The sequence below is a fragment of the Boleophthalmus pectinirostris genome, unplaced genomic scaffold, assembly GCF_026225935.1.
Source record: "Boleophthalmus pectinirostris isolate CB_2022bp ecotype Guang Dong unplaced genomic scaffold, ASM2622593v1 HiC_scaffold_13, whole genome shotgun sequence".
Classification (NCBI taxonomy): domain Eukaryota; kingdom Metazoa; phylum Chordata; class Actinopteri; order Gobiiformes; family Gobiidae; genus Boleophthalmus; species Boleophthalmus pectinirostris.
In genome coordinates this window covers 7,025,076-7,050,855 of record NW_026571036.1, presented here as the reverse complement: position 1 = coordinate 7,050,855, position 25,780 = coordinate 7,025,076, and the positions used below count along the sequence as shown (strand labels likewise).

General features: G+C 40.9%; 1 protein-coding gene across 1 annotated transcript in view; it reads right to left on the bottom strand.

The window, feature by feature from the left end:
* otofa (otoferlin a) overlaps nucleotides 1–25,780 on the bottom strand; it is a 349,247-nt gene that overhangs the window by 205,773 nt on the left and 117,694 nt on the right. The window contains 1 exon segment of the mRNA XM_055149496.1: nucleotides 4,397–4,485. Within this exon segment, the coding sequence (XP_055005471.1) occupies nucleotides 4,397–4,485 (89 nt within the window).

Here is a 25,780-nt window from a genome sequence, read left to right as displayed (position 1 = left end):
TAAATTGGCAGTCTTTCTATTTTTGATTTTGACAAGCATTGCACGTAACCTCTCCAGCGCACCTGGCTCCAGAAACCTCTTTACTTTAACAGATCTTATCCGTAGAATTTTTCTTGCATCATTAATTCACCAATTACTCCCAAACTGTGCTGAGACTTCACATTTTATTTAACAGAACTAAAATATGTCGTGTCAGCACAATCCTCTCCGCCACCATCGATACTGAAACAACCCAACTTTTCACTGCGCATCTCCTTCACCCACAACTTAGTCCGGAGTCTTCAGCGTCCAGAAAACCCCGTCCACCCCTTTGTCCGCCCACTGTCCACGCGAGTCCGGGCCCAGATAAGCCCGTGTACGGACTGCGGCGTAAAGAACCTCCCACGCATTCGAGCGGAGCGGGCTAATGATCGGTGTGGGCTGCGGTTGGGCTGTCACGGTGTCCGCAGGAACTCACCGGGACACTAACAATCCTCTTTCCTTTTGTTCCGTCGCCTCCGTGTTTTCAGATAAGGACACGCCGGCCTTAAGGGGAGCCGTGCGGAGTGTAAACATGAAGACAGCGAGGATAAAGCGCGCGGGCTGGTGAAAACGGTTAGATTCGATGCGCGTAATCTGGCAGCGTGTAATTAACGTCATTGATTTGCTCGGGATAATGTGGGGTTTTCTGCAAGGACCGAACGTACTTGACACTGAAATTACAACTTTGAGATTAGCCTGAGAAATGAAAACCTGTTTCAAGAACCTGTATTTATGTTCATATCGTCTTAAAGGTGTATTATGTAACTCTTACTTTACATTTAATTCAAATACAGATGGTTTTATAGCTTGAAAATACCTAAAAAAACAACATTCTGACTGTGAGTGGGGTCGCCTCTCCACAGATCTGACCTGTAACTTTGTCTGGTTTGGTCTCTATGAAGATAGAAAGGTTTAATGCCATACTGGGAATCATTCAAGACAAAGCAACAAGTTACACAATGCAACAATATGCATCTCACGGTAGGATATTTATTGTGATATTTTGGAGCTTTTGGCTGATATAATTGTAGATGGGACACTTTTTTGCTTTTAAAACACCTTGACAAAATTATGGTGTGAATTCTTTTCCAACATAATCCCAAGAATTCAAGTAAAAAACATCTCTTCATGTTGAAGATCTGCACTGAAATGAATCACGGGATATGAGATTCACAGTTCGCTCAACAGGAGGCGGGTACTTTTTTCATTTATTATTATTATGTTTATTTATTTCGGACAGTAATACATAGAACATAAATTAAAAAACAAAAACAAAAAACTAAATAATAAAAAAAGACAAAAACGTAAATACATAGATATAACACAAAAAGTAACTATTTCTATTCTATAATAACAGGCAAAATAAATGTTACGCAGAATTTTCCTTGTGTCCGAAAAAGGAGTGGGAGGAAGTAAATACTTATTTAACCCCACCCCTTTTTTCTACAGTCCCAAATTAACGAAGAACAAATACAGACTTCTCATTTCCTGTACATTATAAGCAATAATTGCACAGTACCTCCATTGCATTACAATCTAACAGACAACAACAAATATATGTATATTATGTACACAGATATAGTACACATCATATACACAGATATAATATATACATACCTACATACCCATGCATACCTATATATATATATATATATATATATATATATATATATATATATATATATATATATATATATATATATATATATATACACACATATATACATACACATACATATACATGCACACATATACCCTAAGCACTCATTTCTTCCGCACAGTATTTTGAAATAATTCATTTTTTAATTGCCCTTTTGAATACATGTATATTCGAACAAAGTTTTAATTCTATTTTCAAGTTGTTCCATAATTTCACACCACAAACAGAGACACAAAAACTTTTTCTTGTCGTTCGAGCCTGAGGCAATTTAAAATTCAAAACGCCTCTTAAGTTATAGTTTGTTTCCCCTTCACAACAAAGTAGTTGAAGATTTTTTGGTAAGTGCTTATTTTTAGCTTTATACATGACTTCTGCAGTTTGGTACAGAATCAAATCATTCAGTTTGAGTATTAAACCAATTGCTGCTGTTTGGTCATGACGTATGCAATGCGCCGCTGAAGGGGTTAACTGGTATATTAAGCTTTTCCCAAATCCCGTAGGAAGAAGGGCAATAACGTCTTTCCCCTTGATAAAATTCAACAAACATTCTCTTTGTTCCGGCTTTAAATCCTCGATCTCAGGAATCGTTGCCAACACAGAATGTTTGGCTCTTCGCTGATTGGCTGGTGCCCGAACTCGCACTTCTGGAGATCTTACAAACCATCTAGTGTATTCCGATTCCTGACCTAGTCGCTGGAGAGAAATGAAATTGAGCAGAGGAACTATGTGGTCGGGCTGGGTATCATTAAGAAGTTACCAATACGATACACATCTCGATACATAGGCCACGATACGATACGCTTTTCGATACAGTGCGCTTTCGATTCAGTACAGTTCGATACAATATATTTCACATCGATTCCATACGGTGCAGTGTAAAAAAGACTAAATGACGGCTCTAATACTATAAGTCCACTAAGCTCATGAAAAGTGAACGTGAAAAACATCCATTTTACTCCAAACAGTGAAAATGTCAACACAACTGTAGCTCTTACACAAACAAATTTAGTAAAAATATACATAAAATACTCTTGACAATATATCGATACAGCAGCCCTCGATATAGATACTGTATCGGCACATTAAACGATACGATATACCGATATTTTGATATTTTTGCACACCCCTACTATATGGGTGGGGTGGGGGGTGTTGCTAAAACCACCTGTAATCGACTAAATGTAAGGTAGAGCTGTTTAATGTCATACTGTGGAACATTCCAGGCAGAGCAATGACATCTCCTCAGAAACAAGAAGGTGACTGACCCCAAACCAAAAAGTTACATGATGCAACTTTGACGCTATAGTATCGTAATTGTTAATCGAACTGCAAAAGCTGGATCGGTGCATCCCTAGGTCTGATACTATTATAAAATCATCATCATCATTGTGACATCCCACGATATTATTGTGAGACTTTTAACAATACGATATCACGATTAGGGTCGGCATATCGATATATCGTATCATTTAATGTGATGATACAGTATCAATATCGTGGGCTGCTGTATTGATATATCGCCAAGAGTATTTTTACTAAATTATTTTGTTACAGTGCTACAGTTTTGTTGCTTGTGGAGTGAAAGGAAACTCATTTATGCGACACATTTGACATTTTGACTCTGTTTTGAGGATACAAATGTTTGTGTTTCATATGAACTTTGCACAAGAAGTGGTTTAACAAAGACTTTTAGTATCACAGCCATGATTTAGCCTTTATTATTTATTGAACTGTATCGAATCGATTTGAAATATATCATATCGAATCGAAAGTGCACTGTATCGAGACACGTATCGTATCGTGGCCTGTGTATAGAGGTATGTATCGTATTGGCAACTTCTTAATGATACCCAGCCCTAATCACGATATTTCGGTTATTGTTACATCCCTAGAATCTAACTGTACCTCATCTACGTCTCGCCATGGCTCTTATATTTACTAAATTTTGAGCAACGGCTAAAATTAGTCGCTCTCTGGCATTTTTGTTTTGCTCACAGGAGGAAAAAGGCTGGAGACCCCTGCTGCGGAACATTCAATCTCGACAAAGCGACAACATTTTCACGGAGACAATCAAAAATGAAACTATGTTCTGTTCAAACTTGCCCTGTTTTGTATTCAGTGGTATTTTGGTGGCTTGTAATTACAGCCTTTGACACAACGCAAACACCTATTAATCATCGGCTGCTGTGGTAAACGCCGTCCAGTAATATGGGAGTGTCAGCCGGAGATAATTCGATTGCCAAGTCAATAAACGCGTGAAATATATTAGCAGAAGACACTCGAACTAATTGGAAATATTTGGCTTTGAAAACCACTTCCACAGTCGGAGGAAATTACAGGACACCGTGTAAACTGTGATGCTGTATTTGCTCGATCGGCCTCCCCGTGTTCCTACTGCCTTCAGCGAAACTCCCCGTGTTCTCGATTCGATTGTTTAAAAGGAACGTCAGTGACTAATGTGACTATTACTGAAGATGTTGTTTCCTTTCTCTAGTAGGGCCACCGCTTTAATCTAATCCCTGGCATGTTCCCGGGTTCCTCGCGATCTGTTACTTGCCAAATGCGTTCAATTTACAAACAGGCTCCAAAGGAAAAGCGGTGATGCTCCTGAGTTGCAGAGCCAAGCCTGATGTGTCAGTGTTTATTGGAGTAAACAGTTTGTTGCGGATCAGGTTAGCTTTGGCTCGGAGGAGGAAGAGGAGGAGGGTGGCTTACCGGTTGGAAAAGACTTTGCTGTAATTGTAGACTTGGATCTCCAGCATCTCGTTTTCGTCCAGCTGACTGGCAATGGGCCACCGGAAAACCTGCGTGCAAAATAACAAAACAAAAAAAGCCGGTATTAAGTTTTTACGAAAAGAAAAGAAACAAATAATTCTGTAACTTTAAAGAGAGAATACAGACGTTGAAAGGACTGGAACACACTATGATCTGATATTTAGATATTTAGTATAGAGATTTTTCCTGCATGGATGAAAGTCTCACGTCTCAGGTTATGTTTACACTGAATTGATTCACTGTATCAGAAACAATTTGCATCCAGGCACGTTGTTTGTGTGTCTCAATCAAATTCTTCCCTATCCACACAACTTTTGAGCATGTTTGTTTACGCTTTACAGAAACAAAACTTAAAACCACACGGCTCATTTGCATAAACTAAGCTCTCAAAAAAACCCAGCTCGCTCCATGTTTATGTTATTAGGTTCTTTTTTCAGACCAAGAGTTTGTTTTCATACCTGACAGTTTCGACTGCTCACTAGCGCTCTTCCTCAGCACATCACGTGACCAGTCAAAACTGTCAGGTATGAAAACAAACTCTTGGTCTGAAAAAAGAACCTAATAACATAAATTATCGGAAGACAAAATTAACCTCATCGGACTAACTCGCTCCATGTGCCCTGATGTGGTTCAGCTTCTGTCAGACTTAAAAAGACTTAAAAAAAGGACACGACTCTACAATATATGTGTTCTTTCCGGGTGAGTCTGTTCCTGTGCAAGTAGTTCTAGTTACGCTGTTTCCTGTTTGTCTATGGTTTATTTAAACTGTTTTCCACAATAACGTCACATGATCGATGTCACGAACCCAGTGAATAAGGAAGACTTAAGTCACAGTGACGTGGTCCAATAAGGACGCAACTAGAGCTTCTACGTCAGCGTATCAGCGTTTTTAGGTGTCCACACAGTGCCGGATCAGATCTGTGCTCAGATGTACACCAGATTGTTTCGTCTCTGGAGCAGTTTTCCATTGGATTATTGTGGACGAACACTGCATCCACAACGAAAACAACTCGAATACGCACTAGTATTGATGGGGCCTTAGTTTGTCCTCAGTGTCACATTTGTCTTTTTAAGAAGAATAAATGAGTAGACATATTATTTTGTATCACTGATAATGATGGCATTTTTTTGTCTATTTTTACAAAAGCAATGTCAATTTGCAATCTTTATTATTACGTAAATACTGTATTTTCAGACTATAAGGCACACTTAAAATGCTTTCATTTTCTCAAAAGTCGACAGTGCACCTTATAATCCGGTGCGCCTTATGTATTAATTCTGGTTGTGCTTTCTGACCTCAAACCAATTTTATGTGGTACACGTCGCTCAAAAATCTATCAAAATGTTTTAGTACGACTTTGGTAAACTACGAAGTTGCACCACTTGATGGATTGTCAGAGCATTACAGCTATCGTGGTCAGGAGCCTCGCGTCATGTCCTTTGGTCCGACAGAAGCTGAACCTCATCAACGCACAAGGAGCGAGCGAGTTTTTTCAGTACTTTATGCAAATTAGCCATGTGGTTTTAAATTTCGTTTCTGTAAAACGTAAACAAATGTGCGCAAAGCTGAATTAAACACATTATTACTCAATGTATATTTGAGTCATCCTCATAGGAAATAAAATCTACACTTAAATTATCCACCCACATTCACATTCATAATACACATTCACCAACGTCGGGCGAATTACGCCACGATCTGCCAATGGATCGTGGACGCCTGGACTAAGTATCAGTCTCAAGTGTCGTCCGTTTGTTTCACTTAATGCGCCTTATAATCCGGTGCACCTTATGTATGAAAATAGACGAGAGGATTCAACAATATTGATACTGCACCTTATAATCTAGTGCAGAAATTGATCATTTGAGTCGCGTTTTGTTGCTCATGTGCATGTCTTTGCTGTTTCCTAAATAAGCTGGACTGCAGATGGCGCTGTTGTGCTGTAGGAAGGCAACACTAAAATTGTATAAATTAGATGACCAGACGGCAACGTCACATGACCGCTCTGAGGAAGTCTGAAACTGAAACTGTCAGGTATGAAAACAAGCCCAACTTTGGTCTAAAAAAAGAAAGTAAGAATCCACCATCTGCCGACTTAACCCACTGAGCCACCACCAGCCAAAAGTAAATATAAGACAGTGTTACAGTTTTTTGACTCAATAGTTGGCAAAAGCGACTGGACAAAACCATTCTCAAACCATAAATTGTATCCTATCCAACCAATATTTAGTTCAGAACTTTGCAGTAACAGAAATAAAACTTGCAACTTTCCAAACAACCATTGACCAAAACGAGATTTGGAGGGCAGAAGATGGATTTCAGTGGGACTGTGATAAAACTGCAGCAGAAGCTATTTTCAGATCTGGCCTGGAAGTAACTTTGAGCAAACTCAGAGCGTTTCCCATTGAAGCACCTCTTTATTTCATTAGAGGAGGAGAGATGCCGGGATACGATTTCAAACATTTACATCCAGGAACTAATAAAGTGTATTTCTCTCCACAGCTGCCATGTTTGATATCTGTTTCTTAAAATCATTTGCCTTTGTTTTCCTACATTATGGAAAGTTTTGTTTTGTTTGTGAATGTTCCACTAATCCTGTATTTGTATGTACGCTGGCAGTTACAGCGGCATTTTAGATAAAGGACAGCGTGTTCTTTCATTTGTTTTCTGTGCATGTTACTACCGATGTGGAAAAAGAACCTAATAACATAAATTATCAGAAGACCAAATGCGTAAATTTCAGTGGACAGTTTTACATTAACAAGGGGGTGTTATGCAAAATAGACTTTTTGGAGATTTCTGCCCATGGTAAATATAAATTGGCACATATTTATACAGCGCTTTTCCACCTTCAAGGCACTCAAAGCATAGACTGATTCATCAGCCGGTTTCACTTCGTAGAAACTGTCTGACTCGCACTGTGAGAATTTGTTCGCTCGATGGTAGGCGGGTACTTTTTATCATTTAACCAATCGCTGCTATTTGGTCGTGACGTTAACGGGGCAAACTGGTATATTAAGCTTTTCTCAAATTCCGTAGAAAAAAAGGGCAATAATGTCTTTCCCTTTGATAAAATTCACCAAATATTCTCTTTATTTCAACTTTAAATCCTCAATCTCATGAATCGTTACCAACACTGAATATATGTTTCTTCGCTGATTGACTGGTGCCCGAACTTGCACTTCCAGGGTTTTTGCGAACCATCTATTGTATTTTGATTCCTGACCTGGTTGCCATTCACACGCATTCACTAACACATTCACACACACAGACACTAGAGGTGAGGTGGGCTGATTGCCTTGCCCAAGGACACAACAACATTCTTCTCTCATAAAATGCCTGAAACATGCTTGAAGAGGTTTTATATACATACTCATACATGTTTAAGTAATCTAGTGAACTCTCCCGGGCCCTACTTGAACCCTCCTTGGACGATCCTGTACAACATGGGTTTCCAGCCTGTAGTGCGGGAGTTACCAGTAGCTCTCCAACCTCTTTCAAAAAGCTCGCCAAGGGATTCCTGAATTACATGTATTGTGCTGAATAACTCAAATTTGATTAATTAAATGCCTATTATTATTAGAGGTGTGCAAAAATATTGAAGTATCAATACATCATATCGTTTAATGTGATGTTACAGTATCAATATCGTGGGTTGCTGTATCGATATATCACCAAAAGTATTTTTTCGTATATTTTACTAAATTATTTTGTTACAGGGCTACAGTTTTGTTGTTTGTTCAGAGGAAGGAAACTTGTTTATGCGACACATTTGACATTTTCACTGTTTAAAATGTTTGTTTCATATGAACTTTGCACAAACTTTTAGTATCACAGCCATGATTTAGCATTTATTGTTTATTGAACCGTATCGAATTGATTTGAAAGATATCATATCGAACCGAAGGGGCACTGCATCGAAATGCGTATTGTATTGGCAACTTCTTATTGATACCCATAACTAATTTATTGCGGTATTTCGTGGAGGTAAAAACAAAAAAAACCACAAAAAAAACAAAAAACAAAATTGTGAGTATGCTACTTTTCTCTTGTTATAATCCAAATAATTACAATTTCAGTTATTTCAGCATGTAGACTGGACTGAAACAGAGCAAAGGATCATGGTGTATGTCAGGGGTGTCCAAACTTTTTTCATCACGGGCCACATATCTAACCACAGATGAAGCAGAGGGCCGATCGAGGGCCGTAGACTGGTGCTCAATACAGTGAATAATTGTAATATGTGCATGTTTAACACGTTAGAATGACCTTTTATTCATGCTCAGATCTTTAAAACCACACACTAAATATTAACTATTGGCTTTATCAAGGTAGATTTCCAAAAAACTTGCAGTAAAAAGTTCATTTTTAATTGATGCAAGGTCATTTGGGCCAATTCACCTGGAAGAAAAATTTGTCTGAGGGCCGCATTTGGTCCACGGGCCATAGTTTGGACATGCCTGGTTTTTGTAGTTCTCACTGTTTTTTCACTGTTACTGCACCAAAACAATGAAATTAAGCAAAGCGACTTGAGACTTAGTATATTGCGACGGCCCAGGATATTATTGTGAGCCTTTTAACGATACGACATCCCAATATTTTGATTCTTGTTACATCCCTACTAATAATCTAACACTAATAATCCAATTCAGTTGTTGCAGTTCCTTTTTTTTAAACCAGTAAAAAAGAGCAAAGGGTCTGTACTGTTTCTTTAGGTTATACAATGCAAAATAAGATGCCCCAAAAGTATTTTAAAAAGATTAAATAATGCATATCAGACCTTTAATTTTTCAAGCAGCGCATCTATTATTTATCACCAAAACATGTCCTGGGCGTTTTGTTTATTTAGCTCCAAGCGCAAATAAAAATGCATAATATATTCTAAACTATGCTGAAGTTATCCTGGAGAAAGCCCCATATGGATTTTTGATGGACACAGTGAGAGCGTGTCACGTCTGATTAGCTGAGAAGTGTTTGACCGTGGGTGATAGGTGCGTTTAAGTGCTGCTTTGGTCCAGACCGGAGCGTAAAATGGTTTTATGTGGGATGGCAGGTGCACTAACCGCTTTTGTCAGGTTAATCAGGCTCAGCAAGTTCTGTTCACTGCGGAGCCCAGGCCTATGCAGGTACACACCGTCGGTTATGGACAACATTAAATCACTGAAAGGGCGCAGTTTTAGATGCAGTGTGATGAATAAAGATGAGACGTACGGCGATTACATTCATCCACTAAGGGACAATATAAATGAACAGAGTCACGTGGCACTGGGGTTGGTGGACGGAGACTGTTTACTGGGTTTTGTTGGACCAAACTTGTTTAATAATGTTTGAGTGTGTTTTCATAGTTTTCAAAGTTTTCAGACTGGCCCAAAGTATGACCTTTAATACATTAAAGTTGTACTATACCACACTTTTCGAGAGGAGGGTTCGTTATGCAGAAGTTCTACATTACGGCATTAAATGAATCTGTCTCCATGGAGATTCTAGAGCTGACCGCAGCCTTTTCCCTCAATAAATGAATAGTTATCACCTGACCGGGCAGTACAGCTGAGTTCTGTTCTGAGTGTGAATGTCACATCATAACTAAAACACATCGAGACATGAGCCCGGAGTCACAGCTGGACCCGATGCTGTCTGAGATTGAATGTTTTCACCAACTTGTGTTTGAGGAAAAAGAAAAACACATTTAATGGCATACAGTGGAGCATTCAACGCAAAGCAATATCCCTACCAGAAAAGTTCCATTGTGAAAACCTTTAAATAATAATAAATAATAATGCATTAGTCTTAATTTCCGGACACTTAAAGTCACTTTACAGTTTGGAACATTCGTTCTATAACCAGTGGTGGTAAGATTCTGCTGTCGTCCTGGGGTACAATGATGGACATGAGACTGTCAATCTGCGCCATCGGTCCATCTGACCTAGTCAGGCTGGCGCCACCTAGTGCCTCTGCTAAATTTCATTTCTCTCCAGCGACTAGGTCAGGAATCAGAATACACTAGACGGTACCACCAGCCAATCAGGGAAGAGCCATACATTCTGTGTTGGCAACAATTTGCGAGATCGTGGATTTAAAGCCGGAACAAAGAGAATGTTTAATGAATTTTATGAAGGGGAAAGACGTTATTGCCCTTCTTCCTACAAGATATGGGGAAAAGCTTAATATACCAGTTAGTGGCGCATTACATGTGTCACGACCAAACAGCAACGATTGGTTAAATAAAAAAAAAAAGTAAATGGTCACATTTTTCTATAGTGCTTTTCCACTTTCAAGGCACTCAAAGCGCTTTACAACAAGGAACCACTCACCCATTCACACACCAGTGTACGCAGACACTGTGGGCAAGGGTTAAGTGTCTTGCCCAGTGACACAACAACAGCATTCATCTGTGGGAGCTGGAATCACACCAGCCAACCTGTGGTGTTTATGTCGAGAGCTGGATTCAAACCACCAACCTTCAGATCAGTGGGCGAATGCTCTATCAACTGAGCTACTGCCTCCCATAGTACCCGCCCACCGTCGAGCGAACGAATCCTAATGCTGCGGTCAGACGGTTTCCACAAAGTGAAACCGGCTGATAAAACAGGCTACATCTGACCACCAACCCTCATGCACACACCACTTTCATACCAGGCAATGTGAGTGAAATGTCTTGCCTAAGGACACAATAACAGTTTTTGCCACTGGCGCCCCCCTGTGGCTCCTGATTTTCCCATTGGTCTCCCATCAAAATACTAACCAGACCCAGACCTGCTTAACTTCTGAGGTCTGGCCCCCCAGTGGTATCTTAACCCTAAATCATGAAACAACACCCAATCATGTACATTTTTATTAATCAGGCTTCATTAACTGTACTGAATCCAATTATAGACTGTAGAAAGTAGTAGACTACGGGAGTGTGAAGTCACGCATAACGCTCAGCTCCAGTCAAATAAAGCTCAATGAGGCTTGCATTTATAGCTCGAATTTGAAGCCAAGTTCAATATTAGGAATAGAAACTGATTTACAGCCAAAACAGTAAAATAAAACACCAGGATCATATAGAACAGGTTAATACGAACATTTTAAGACCAAAACGAGGAGCCTGACAGCAGCAGCAGCAGTTCCAGAGAGACTCATTTTTACAGTACAAAATGAAGTGAAACTACTCGACAGAGCCGAAAACACTTCACACTCACTTCATATTTAGAACGCCGTGGCTGGAGGGTTAGTTTTGTCCATTTATAAATACAGTCGATGATTCCAGAGCATTTCTAACTAAAAAGCCAGAATAAAGCAAAACAATGTGTAGCAGGCTGAAGCAAATGAAAAAGCTTCGAGGACCAAATCCCTCAGAGTAAAGTTTTCATTGAGCGCACCTGACACCTGCTCACCTTTGTGTTAGTTTACCATCATTTATTTTCATCAAACCTGTGCTGGCAGCGGAGGTCACGGGCCAGATGGGTAAAGGTTGCCGTCGTGATTCCAAAGCTCATTGCCCTCCCGCTGGGGTCAGGCTCTAGTTCCTGAGACACTACGGGTGCTAGACGGGTCATTTATCAGAGCGGTCCCATCACCGAGCCCTGGGGTGCCTCCCGCTGCTCTCATCCATATCTGTGAAACTACATCTCGGCTGCTACGCCTGCTCCTCCTCAGTCTGCTGGGAACACGCACAGAAAATACTATAGACTGAAGACAAGGAGCGATGCATTTATGATGGATATCAAGATTATATATTGATTATTTTTAAATCACTTTGTGGGCAGTGTTGTTGTCAAGCTGTTTATACCAGACCCAAGGCAAGTCAGTATTCAGAATCTAATGCAAAAAAAGTTTAAAAGTTACAATACTACAGATTTATTTATTTATTTATTTATTTTACCTATGGCCTATTCAATTGATTCAACTTTAAAAATGTCCTGCTTTTAGCCTAGTGTGAGAAATACAGTCGGACTAGATCCAAACCAGAGTCCTGAACCAGCGGGAGCAGCTCCGGTTCAGGCCGGGTTCAGAGGAGCTGGAGGGGGCTATGGTGTTAAGGGCCGTTCACACCAAAGACGCGCGTCCAAGGCGTCAGCGTCAAGAAGTTGAAAATGCTGAACGTTTCGCGCGTCAGCCAATCAGGGACGAGTATCCAGTGACACAGCGACGTTATTAGCAGGAAGAAAAACCCCAGAACCAGAGCGAGAGCCACAAACATGAGCGGAGAATAAATATATACACCACAATCACCGAGCAGATCGCGAGGACTACACCAGGACCAGACCAGGACTAAACCAGGACTAGACCGGGACTAAACCAGGACCAGACCAGGACTAAACCAGGACTGGACCAGGACTACACCAGGACCAGACCAGGACTAAACCAGGACTAGACCGGGACTAAACCAGGACTAGACCGGGACTAGACCATGATTAGACCAGGACTAGACTGGGACTAGACTTTGACCAGATCGGTATTAGACCAGGACTAGACCGGGACTAAACCAGGACTAGACCGGGACTAAACAAGGACTAGACCTGACTAGACCATGATTAGACCAGGACTAGACCGGGACTAAACCAGGACTAGACCGGGACTAAACAAGGACTAGACCGGGACTAGACCATGATTAGACCAGGACTAGACTGGGACTAGACTTTGACCAGATCGGTATTAGACCAGGACTAGACCGGGACTAGACCATGATTAGACCGGGACTAGACTTTGACCAGATCGGTATTAGACCAGGACTAGACCGGGACTAAACCAGGACTGATCCAGTGTCATTAGCGGAGTATAAATATATATACGCCCCAGTCGTCGACCCGATCTCCTCCGCTGATGTTTTATGTCATAAAAACACTAAAGTCTCTCAGTCTGGTCTGACATTGTTTCGGGAAAAGACCGGGACCGGGCTCTTGTTTCCAGGGCAACGGAGGTGCATCAAGTATTTTTCTCCCGTTCGTCGGGGGCGTCTAAACTCAAATGCAAAGGCGTCCAAATAGAGGCGTCAAGGCGTTTTTTGACGCTTTGGTGTGAACGGCCCTTTAGGAGCCTCGGCCTGAGAAGAACTTTCCCCGAGAAGAAACAAATGCACGGAGGACGGACGCTCAGAACAATATATAACCAACCAAACTGGACTCACGCTTCTGTCCGGATGCTTTGCAGCACCTCGGAAATAGCCGCGGTTCTTAAGCGCGGAGGACCAGAGCAGCCCGTCTGGACCTGTAGTCTTCAGCCCATTCTCCCTTTTCCCGCACGGAACCAGCGCTCAGATAATGACACGGAACCGCTCAGACCCAGTCCATCAAGCACTGGCCTCACTCACCCCGTCTGGAACCAGAACAGCACGGAGGACAGAACCTCTGGACCATCTGACTAGGGCTGGGTATCATTCAGAAGTTGCCGATACAATACACACCTCGATACGCAGACCACGATACGATACATATCTCGATACAGTGAGTTTACGATACAATACGATTCAATATGCTATAATTCAAATTGATTCGAGATGCTTCAATGAAAAATATTGAACAAAATCATGTCTGTGATACTAAAAGTCTTTATTAAACCATTTTTTATGCAAAATTAATATGAAACACGCCCATCTTCATCATAAAAACTGTGAAAATGTCAAATGTGTTGCATAAATGAATTTCCAAGCAACAAAACTGTAGCTGTAACAAAATAATTTAGTAAAATATATATAAATCGATACAGCAGCCCACGATATCGATACTGTATCATCATATTAAATGATACGATATATATAGATATTTCGATATTTTTGCGCTCTGAGGACCAGACCAAGGACCAGACCTCAGCCCCGTCCTGAGGAGCTGTGAGCTGTGGTGCTCCTCTTTATCGCTGTTGACTGATGCTGTTTCCTGAGCTCAGAGCTGATGATGTGCGGTTTGTGAGTTTGTACAAAGTTCTACATGTTGCTGTTTTATGAGTTCAGGATGATAAGTTGAGGACGGTCTGTGGTATTAACACGGAACAGTGTTGGGGAGTAACAGATTACATGTACTAGGATTACGTAATCAGAGTACAATTTATGAGTAACTGTATTCGGTTACAGTTACTGTTTGAATGAGTGGTAATTGGATTACAGTTACTTTGTTGAAATAAATGAATTACACGGCGGCATTTTCCTGTTTACACATTTTGGACTAAACCAGGACTAAACCAGGACTAAACCAGGACTAAACCAGGACTAAAACCAGGAATAAACCAGGACTAAACCAGGACTAAAACAGGACTAAAACCAGGACTAAACCAGGACTAAACCAGGACTAAACCAGGACTAAAACCAGGACTAAAACCAGGACTAAAACCAGGACTAAAACAGAACTAAAACAGGACTAAAACCAGGACTAAACCAGGACTAAAACCAGGACTAAAACCAGGACTAAACCAGGACTAAAACCAGGACTAAACAGGACTAAACCAGGACTAAACCAGGACTAAAACAGGACTAAAAGGACTAAACCAGGACTAAAACCAGGACTAAACCAGGACTAAAACCAGGACTAAACCAGGACTAAAACAGGACTAAACAGGACTAAACCAGGACTAAAACCAGGACTAAACCAGGACTAAAACCAGGACTAAACCAGGACTAAAACCAGGACTAAACCAGGACTAAAACAGACAGACGACTAAAAGGACTAAACAGGACTAAACCAGGACTAAAACCAGGACTAAACCAGGACTAAACCAGGACTAAAACCAGGACTAAACCAGGACTAAAACCAGGACTAAACCAGGACTAAAACAGGACTAAACCAGGACTAAACCAGGACTAAAACCAGGACTAAACCAGGACTAAAACCAGGACTAAAACCAGGACTAAACCAGGACTAAACCAGGACTAAAACAGGAATAAACAGGACTAAACAGACTAAACCAGGAATAAACCAGGACTAAAACCAGGACTAAAACCAGGACTAAAACCAGGAATAAACCAGGATAAACAGACTAAAACCAGAATAAACCAGGACTAAAACTAAACAGGATAAACCAGACTAAAACCAGGACTAAAACAGGACTAAACCAGGACTAAACCAGGACTAAAACCAGGACTAAACCAGGACTAAACCAGGACTAAACCAGGACTAAAACAGGACTAACCAGGACTAAAACAGGACTAAACCAGGACTAAAACCAGGACTAAACCAGACTAAACCAGGACTAAAACAGGACTAAAACCAGGACTAAAACAGGACTAAACCAGGACTAAAACCAGGATAAACCAGGACTAAACAGGACTAAACCAGGACTAAAACAGGACTAAAACCAGGACTAAAACAGGACTAAACCAGGACTAAAACCAGGAATAAACCAGGACTAAAACAGGACTAAACCAGGACTAAAACAGGACTAAAACAGGACTGAACCAGGACTAAACCAGACTAAAACCAGGACTAAAACAGGACTAACCAGGACTAAAACAGGACTGAACCAGACTAAACCAGGACTAAACCAGGACTAAACCAGGACTAAAACAGGACTAAAACAGGACTGAACCAGGACTAAACAATATGACACTAACAGTAGGTGGACATAATTTAAGGCAACACTGATTTCATATAGAAATCATTTCTCTATCTTTAATATGATTTATTGTCTTTTAACAGACAAAACATAATATCTCATGTTAAGATTTCCTGGTCTTTGCTTCTCTGCAGCAAACAGTCACCTGTTCATGGAGACTTGGGCTCAATTTGAAGAAAACAAACAAGAATTTTCACGATGTTGTTGGTACATACATGTAGTTTTAAAAAGCGTGACAATATCAAGTAATGCAAAGTATTCAGATTACATTACTCACTTTAAGTAATTTAATGGATTACGTTACAAACTACATTTTGGGGTCTGTAATCTGTAATTTTTAGGGGAATACATTTTAAAAGTCACCTTCCCAACACTGCTACGGAACATCGGTATTGATAATTGGAGGTATCGCTGGTCTACCGGGAAACAGAGGCAAGTCAATCGGACCAATTTTGGTTCGTTTGCCGGTGTGAACACGGCAGAGGTAAGATCTTAAGACCGAGCCCAAGCCCGACCCGACCTGAATTGGCCTAAAATGTCAATCATTACTTCGGGTCGGGTCGGGCTCGGGCTCGGGCTTCAAATAAATATATGTTTATAAAATGTATGCTAAAACGATGTGTGGATACTAAACTAAGGAATACTTGTTATAAAATAAATAATATGGATAAAACAGAGAAGTAATGTAATGTAATTGCTATTTAACTACTAAACAGGATCCGCAGAGCCAGAGCTCTGTGCACGTGAACGCCCCCTCTTCATTTAATAATCTTCCCCTCCGCAAGTCTGCATCTATTTTGACCTGGTATCCCCAATATGGAGGAGCAAGAAGTTAAACTAAAGGCAGGAGAACTGAAAAGACAAACACGCACCGGTAAGAGTGAGGTGTGGAAAAGCTTCAAATTGATTGTTGAAAATGCTACAGAAACTTGCGTTGGCTTTGCTGAATGTCGTCAATGTGGCGCTTTGCTTTCATACGAGAGCAAAAAGACTGGCACCTCGACGCTGAGCACTGCTCCTCCTCCCGAGTCACAAATAAAATATGACATTTCGGGTTTGCTTCGGGCTTGGGCCTGCAAATCAAGTTAATTGGTCGGGCTCGGGCCGGGTCGGGTTTTAATACCCGCGGGCCGGGTCGGGTCGGGCTGGATTTTTTAGGCCCGATCTCACCTCTAGAACACGGACCACACTGGAGTCTATCTGCTACATAATAACAATTTTATTGCCTGGTGCAGACCAAATAATCAAACTAGCAGTGTTAAAATGCCGTTATTGTCCGAAAAATACGGTATCTCTTTATTAAAAGTATACATTAAAAACATACTAGCGTGGAGGGATGTCAAAATGCCACTAACATTCCCACTGTTTTTTCCCTGGAATCAAAATGCCTGTCAAAGAGTCAAACTTGGATTCTAAATGGTTTTGTCAGTAGATTTTATAATATTTCACTGTAAAAGTAACAACTACTGCTAAAACTGGGTCGTCTTTGTCAAGTGAAAAAGGATAACTCCTGTGAAACAACTTCCTACTGCAGCTTTTTAACTAAACTTGCGAATATCAAGTCATTTAAAATCTCTCACCTCACCTGTCTGTCACCAGTCTGTGCCCAGTCAGAATCACTCATGTGTTGTCCAAATGGGGAGCGGCGTTGTTGGTAATAATTGGAAGCCAAGTTATCAGAATGCATTGGAAATAGTGATGGCCTCACAATAGCGAGCTGCTCACAGATGTAGTGGTTCATTAGCCCAGACATCAACACGAAGATAAACACGAGATTAATGAGCCGCACGCTTTACATAATTGTTGCACCATTTGGAGGGAAACAGGGGAGACATTCTTCCTCCAACTGTATTTCCAATTTAGCTCAAGAAATAAAGAGAGCCAACCTGGGTATAGACATGTTTTGCTGTACGATGACGACATTGTTTTGGTGGCAGAGGAAGAAACAAAACTACAGAAGATGCTGGATATTATGAATGACTGGTGGACCAAATGGAAACCTGCCATTAACAGTGATAAAACTCAAATAAATCACTTTACTTCAGAGTGATTATGACTTTTATTCTGGACAAACGTTACAGATTAAAAGTATTCTGCTACATATGAGCACTGTTGGACAAGTGACTTTAAAACTGTAATGTGTTATTTATGACTTGTTACTGTCATTTCAAAGTGATTATTACTGTGTTTAAAATGAAAAACATTACACGACTATTGCCGTAGCACCGTATATGGACTGGACCAGGACTAAACCAGGTCTAAACCAGGACTAAAACAGGACTGAACCAAAACTGAACCAGAGCTGAACCCGGACTGAAACTGAACCAGGACTAAACCAGAACTGAACCAGGACTAAACCAGGACTAAACCAGGACTGAACCGAGGACTAAACCAGGACTAAACTAGCTCTAAACTAGAGCTAGTTTAGTGATCATTAAGTGATCATTTTCAGAGCAATGGCTCCTCAGATTAGCCAGGCAATTTCATTTCTCTCCAGCGACTAAGTCAGGAATGAAAATACAATAGACGGTTCGGTAAGAGAGAGAATGTTTGGTGAATTTTATCAAGGGGAAAGATGTTATTGTCCTTCTTCCTACGGGATTTGAGAAAAGCGATTGGTTAAATGATAAAAAGTACACACCTACGGGTACAAATTCTAACCCTGTGACGGTCAGACGGTTTCTACGAAGTCAAACAAAGTGAAACCGGCTGATGAATCAGGCTAAACATTTCCTCCATGTCTGCCAAAATTACTATATTGCTGACAAAGCATTCATATATCACAGTTTAAGGAAAAGAAAAACCATAAAAGTAAAACAATGGTCATGTACGAGGAGACAGAGGAAAGTGGTAATTTTTTGAGCAATGGAGCTTCAGATGTACAACAATAAAAAAATACTCGCGCATGTGTGAACCACGAGTCTAAATACAACTTTGTGTGACTTAATGATGAGGGGAAACATTAACAGTAATGTCAGAATAATTTTATTATCCCATATTTGCTAAATACTTGTGTGATATTCTATGCCTATGAGTTAACCATTTATGTAACTACAATTCTTTGATTTATAATGTACCAATCACTTGTATGAAAATGAATAACCTCTGTGTGTTTGACAACTGTGTGCAGTGTCCTATCGCTCTAGTGAACCTCGAGATGATTCCTCACATGAAGCCAACTCCCACTGTCACACATGCAAGAGTTATGATGGTGTCTGTCCAAACCTAAGGCACCTCCTGATTGTTAATCATGTTTTATGTGTTTATACTATGCATAGCTTCATCAGTTTCTTATTATGTCTTGGCTGTTTCCCCTTCCCCTTGAGAATTATCGTTCTGTAACTAGGGCCTCCTAATGAAATAAAAAGAGGAGAGCGGCCTTGAGGCATCAGAACGTGTGGAGACTGTTGGTTGTGATGCCCACTCTCTGCCCGTTCTCCTCGCGAGTAAAACTGAATTAATCTCTTGTCTTTCTTCTTGTTTACAATGTTTAGATAAACCTAACAAGTAACATGATCAAAATCTCTTTTAAAGTCGATTTAGCAGAACATTCCTATTTTAAGCAGCTCTTGTTTTTCTCTAGCAAAAGCGACGTTTGTAAAAATGAATGAAAATAAAACGCACACAGAGGAGCCCGAAAGGACACAGCAGAGTGCACTTCAAGGCTGTTTGTGTTATTATTGTTAACGCCATTTCTGGACAAACTTTAAATGATGTGTGTGCTCGGAATAAAATCGGCGGGCTTTCTCCCTCGGGACTTGTTTTCCAGTTCTCTCTCCGTATACTTTTCACTAACTGTCTCTGCTATATTTCTTACAGCCCTGAGTTATGACTTATGGTTGTGACTTTGACAGCAATAGAATATGAAATTGAAAGCTAATCTCCTCCACAGAGAGAAAAGGTCCCAGAGAGGAGGCGATGCTGCTGCGTGTGTGACAGAATGCACAATAATTGGAGAAACAGAAATATGCATAAAGCACAGTGTATAAGGGCATATAGGAAGAAACACAAGTAATAATGTATGCTTTTTTCTGACAGGCACAACACCGCAGTAGCCACATTTGATTATATAGATTAGTTGAAAGAGGAAAAGATATATATTGATGTATTTGTCATATTTCAGATGCATGAACCGACCCGGCTTTTTCTGTTCCAATACCAGTGTCAATACTACAGCTACGTATCTGCCAATATCCGATTTTAACCAGGACCAGTGCAGAGACTGACAATATTATTTATTTCCTTTAAACAGAAATGGCGTATGTGAAGCAATTACCCAAATGTGTTTTGTAACGTCGTCATACAACGTGACTGCAGAACAGCTTTTTTGGCCCAATATTTTTAAGTAAATCGTCTTGTTGCACCAGTTTATACAGTGGTCCCTCATTTATCGCGGGGGTTACGTTCTAAATATAACCCGCGAAGTAGTCAGCTTTATCTTTTACAATTATTATATCAGTTTCAAGGCTGTAAAACCCCTCACCACACACTTTATACACTTTTCTCACACAGGACAGTTAATCCTTTTTGCATCCTTCTTAAAACTTATTGCTGCTGTTGTTCTTTTGTTATTTTCCTCCTTCTTTATGTAACAAACCGAAGATTCATTTATTCCGTAATGGAGCCCTACAGCGCAGAGTCCTGCACGGGTTCATTTTTGGAGACCCACACTCGTGCAGTACAGCACCACACCCGCCCGTTAATCCGAGATTATATCAAACTTTTGCGCTGCCTAAGACATGGACTGAGCGAAGACTAAACCAGGACTAACCCAGGACTAACCTCGGACTGATGCCAGGACTGAACTAGGACTAAAACAGGAGTAAACCAGGATGAAACCAGAACTGAAACAGGACTCACTGTCAGGACGCGCTCGGAGGTGACTGCAGGAGAAAGGACTGACGGAGAGCTCCGCACCTCACGCTTTGCGGACAAACTGCTCAGCGTTCTCTCTCTTAAGTCCAAGATTAGTCCTGGTTCAGACCTGGTTTAGTCTTGACCACCTGTGTGTAATTACTACCCACCTCTATTAAGCAATATGCGTTCATACACTGTAAAAAAAAGCATGCAAAACTGCACTAAAGGAAAGGTGAACCGCGATATAGCGAGGGACGACTGTATACAAAAACAGTATTGAGAGTAACACACTGCAGGAGAATTTGCCTGATTTTGGCCGCGATTGGCGCGACCCGACTTTTGTCTTCGTGTGAGATTATGAAACTAGTGCACTCCTCGTGTGTGGTCAGTGTCAGAACATAACCAACAAACATCAGCAACACTACGGTAAGAGCCAACAAAGCAGAGCGTCAGGGGCAGAAGAGTGACGGACACAGAGACGCAAGATACAAACTCAGGATAGAGCGAAAATAATTATTCTTCACCTTTCGTAAAGTTGTAAATATAAACTGCAGCATGTCATCCATATTATCCATAGAAACTGTCCTTCTCAAATAATCACCCCAGTCCACAAAACTGGAGTGAATCCATTTGAAGTGTTCTTTAAAAGTAAAAAGGCAAGAGTAGTTCCGCTTGTCTGTTTACATCCACACAGAGCACAGATCGAGCTGAAGCTGCAGATTAGCTATAGTGACTCTATTATATTTCCTGTTCAGCTCAATTAGACACCACATCACCTTCCACTGGACGTGTGAGGAGCTAATTGAGCATCATGAGCTACATTTAGATTGCCAAATCCATATTTCTAGTTATTTTGGTGAGTGTAACATGCTACACAGGTCTCCAGGAAGAACAGCTGATAGCTAAGGTCAATTAAACACAATCAATCAAGGAGCCTGCCCAGGGACTACAGATGGAAATTAGCACTGGTGTTACAATGTGGTACAATGCATTTCTCTTGTTAAGGTTAATGTATATTGTGCACTGTCCTTGTCTCATTAAATAAACTAACAAAAAAATCAAACTTAAAAGTAAAGCAATAGTCGTGTATTGTTTTACATTTTAAATACAGTAATATTGTAATGTAACAAATTACTTTGAAATGACAGTGACAAGTCATAAATAACACATTACAGTTTTAAAGTAACTTGCCCAACACTGTACAAAAATGGGATATTGTCTGAACAGAATCTTGGGACTGATATTTGATACATAAATTTCCAATATCAGCGCCGATATCCGTTCCCAGTATCGTATGGGTGCATCCCTAGTAAACGCACAATAATGTAGGAAAAGGAGATTTAATCCTGCTTCACAGTCAGATTTTTGAGCCCCTGGGATTCCCTCTGTGTCTGGACCACCACCGCAATCTCCGCTACTTCCTGATTTTTGAGAGGTTTTTTGTACTTTTCTTCTCAGCTTTTTTTTTTTTTTTAAATTGAAGTCTCTCTCCAGTAAAACGCCCCGAGCTCTTGAAGACAGTGTTTGACAAAGTGGAGTCTGAAAAGGACTTTGTTTACGTTGGGTTTAGTGAAGTACAAGACAAGAGCAAAGGCAGCAGGGGGTGAAATAGCCCGAGTTAAAAGCATAGACTCAGACTCTCCCCATCACTCTGCAGTGGAGTTGAAAATATGAGAGTCTACGGGCAACAACAAGATACTGCTGACTGGAGGCAATGACGAGACGAGGAAGTTTGAGCACAGGAAGTTGCTCAAACTGTCTGCTGTGAGGTGGCATTTTGGATAGAAGAATGATTATTGCCGGATATGTGCTTTGGCAAGAAACCGGTCTGTATAATGGGATTTCTGTAAAAGTGAGTCTATATATTTTTTGGATCACCTGCGCAGACAGACTCAGACTTGACTGCGCAGACAGACCCAGGCTTAACTGCGCAGACAGACAGAAGCTTAACTGCGCAGACAGACCAGGCTTAACTGCGCAGACAGACAGAAGCTTAACTGCGCAGACAGACTCAGGCTTAACTGCGCAGACAGACTCAGGCTTAACTGCGCAGACAGACTCAGGCTTAACTGCGCAGACAGACAGAAGCTTAACTGCGCAGACAGACAGAGGCTTAACTGCGCAGACAGACCCAGGCCAGGCTTAACTGCGCAGACAGACTCAGGCTTAACTGCGCAGACAGACAGAAGCTTAACTGCGCAGACAGACAGAAGCTTAACTGCGCAGACAGACAGAAGCTTAACTGCGCAGACAGACCCAGGCTTGACTGCGCAGACAGACTCAGGCCAGGTTTAACTGCGCAGACAGACTCAGGCTTAACTGCGCAGACAGACAGAAGCTTAACTGCGCAGACAGACAGAGGCTTAACTGCGCAGACAGACCCAGGCCAGGCTTAACTGCGCAGACAGACTCAGGCTTAACTGCGCAGACAGACAGAAGCTTAACTGCGCAGACAGACAGAGGCTTAACTGCGCAGACAGACCCAGGCCAGGCTTAACTGCGCAGACAGACTCAGGCTTGACTGCGCAGACAGACTCAGGCTTGACTGCGCAGACAGACTCAGGCTTAACTGCGCAGACAGACTCAGGCTTAACTGCGCAGACAGACAGAAGCTTAACTGCGCAGACAGACTCAGGTTTAGCTGCGCAGACAGACGTGAGGAGACATGTGGCTAATATAAAGTTGATCCAAAGTGCCTCATCAGACAAATACCCCCACATAGGACCCTACTGTACATGTTTTAGTGGTGAGGGAAACCGATATCCAGGCTGGTGCCACCTATTGCCTCTCCTCAATTTCATTTCTCTCCACCGACCAAGTCAGGAATCGGAATAAACTAGACGGTTTGGAAGAACCCCGGAAGTTGTAGATCGCACACAGGCCAATCAGTGAAGAGCTGTGAAGCCATGACGTCAAACGCAAGTCCCTGTCTGGGTCCTTCTGTGGAACAGTAAACAAAGCGTCGAGATGGATGTAGACGAAGACAGACATTCTGTGTTGGAAATGATTCCAGAGATCAAGTATTTAAAACTGGAACAAAAAGAATGTTTGGTGAATTTTATCAAGGGAAAAAATGTTATTGCCCTTCTTCCTACGGGATTTGGCGCACATTACATACGTCACGACCAAACAGCAGCGACTGGTTAAATAAAAAAGTACCCGCCTACCGTCCAGCAAGCGAATTCTAATCTGCGAGGTCAAACGGTTTCCTCGACGTGAAACCATCTGATGAATCAGGCTAGGAAACCATAGCACCCGGAGGAAACCTACACAGGCACATGGAGAACTTGCAAACTCCACACAGAAATGCCCAGAATCGAACCCAGGACCTTCTTGCTGTGAGGTGAGAGCACTAATCACTTTACAGCTCTACAGCACCCATTTATATTTCAACTTAGACAAACTTTATTGATCCAGAAGGGAAATTAGTTGAACACAGTAGCTCATACATCACAATAAATATAAAAACAAAGAGCAAAAATATAAATCACAATAATAAATTCTAAATAAGTAGCAACTAAGACAAATGTAAAAGAGTTTTTTTTATCCAGTTCCAAGCACTTATCCTTGCACCATGGGCTGTCACGGTCATAGGTCACAAACTCGTACACTCTCCTAGGACCAGAGTGAGACAGGATCCACTCCGAGACCCCGTTTCAAGCTTCCTCTGAGTGAGCTTTTAATACAAATCAGAACGTGACTGTAGAGTTCATAATGACCCAAGCGCGAATGCTCTTTCACATGGACCTAAACAACCAAAGAGCTCAAAAAGTGATCTTCTCTCTTTCTTCCAAAACTGATTTACTCTTGGACAAAACCAAAGGACACTGAGAAACTTGGTTGGAACTGACATGGTCCTTCCACGCTAATAACAACCCACGCAAACTCCTTGTGTATGAGGGACAGAAAATAATATGACAATAACAATTTATGACTTTTATAACAGGTTCAATATTATTTTCCCCAAACAAGCTTCACTGAGTCTGTGCTGCCGCATAAAAAGCTTAATTAAAAAGTGAAGGGAAGGACATCAACAATAAAGTCTGAGCCAAGGACCTCCGAGACCTGCTGACGTTAATACCATCTCCTATCTCCCAATCTGCTCATTATACGCATGATCATTTATAATCTCTTCTATACGCTCACCCGGGACCGAGCATCTGCTGTGTTGACTCTACAGAAATGCAAATATCATTAAGACTGGCTTTAAACTAATGAATAAAAGTCACTTGAAACTCTTCGACGGCCCATATTACACACGCTTCTGATCTATGTTATAATGTTGTTTCCTCGTCCAAAAACATTAACTCCAGACCCCTTCGCTGAAATCTTTTGGATGATTTTATCACTGGAAAAGCCAATCTCTTCGAAACAAAAGGTAAAATGTAGCTCAACAATAAGAGGAGGAGATAGACTGAAAAAACTATTACAGAGAGAGACCTACTGGATCTTACGACGGAGTATAAGAGTCAGATAAAAAAAAATTTTAAAAAAAGATACTGGTGCTACGAGAATTAAGTCGTAACATTTCGACATTAAAGTCGTAATATTATGAGAATAAAGTCGAAGCCAGAAAAAGTTGTAATTTTACGAGAATAAAGCCATAATTTTACAGGAATAAAGTCGTAATTTTGCGAGAATAAAGTTGAAGTTAAAATAAAGTCATAATGTTATGAGAATAAAGTTATAATATTACAAGAATGAAGTCGCAATAAAATCAAAGTCAAAGTGAAAAATGCGGCAGAAGAAGAACCTTGTTTTTCAATATAAAACCAAAAATAAGAAAATGAACAACAATTTTCTTTATTATTTGCGCCTCTGGACTAAACCAGGACTAAACCAGGACTGAACCAGGACTAAACCAGGACTGAACCAGGACTGAACCAGGACTAAACCAGGATTGAACCAGGACTAAACCAGGACTGAACCAGGACTAAACCAGG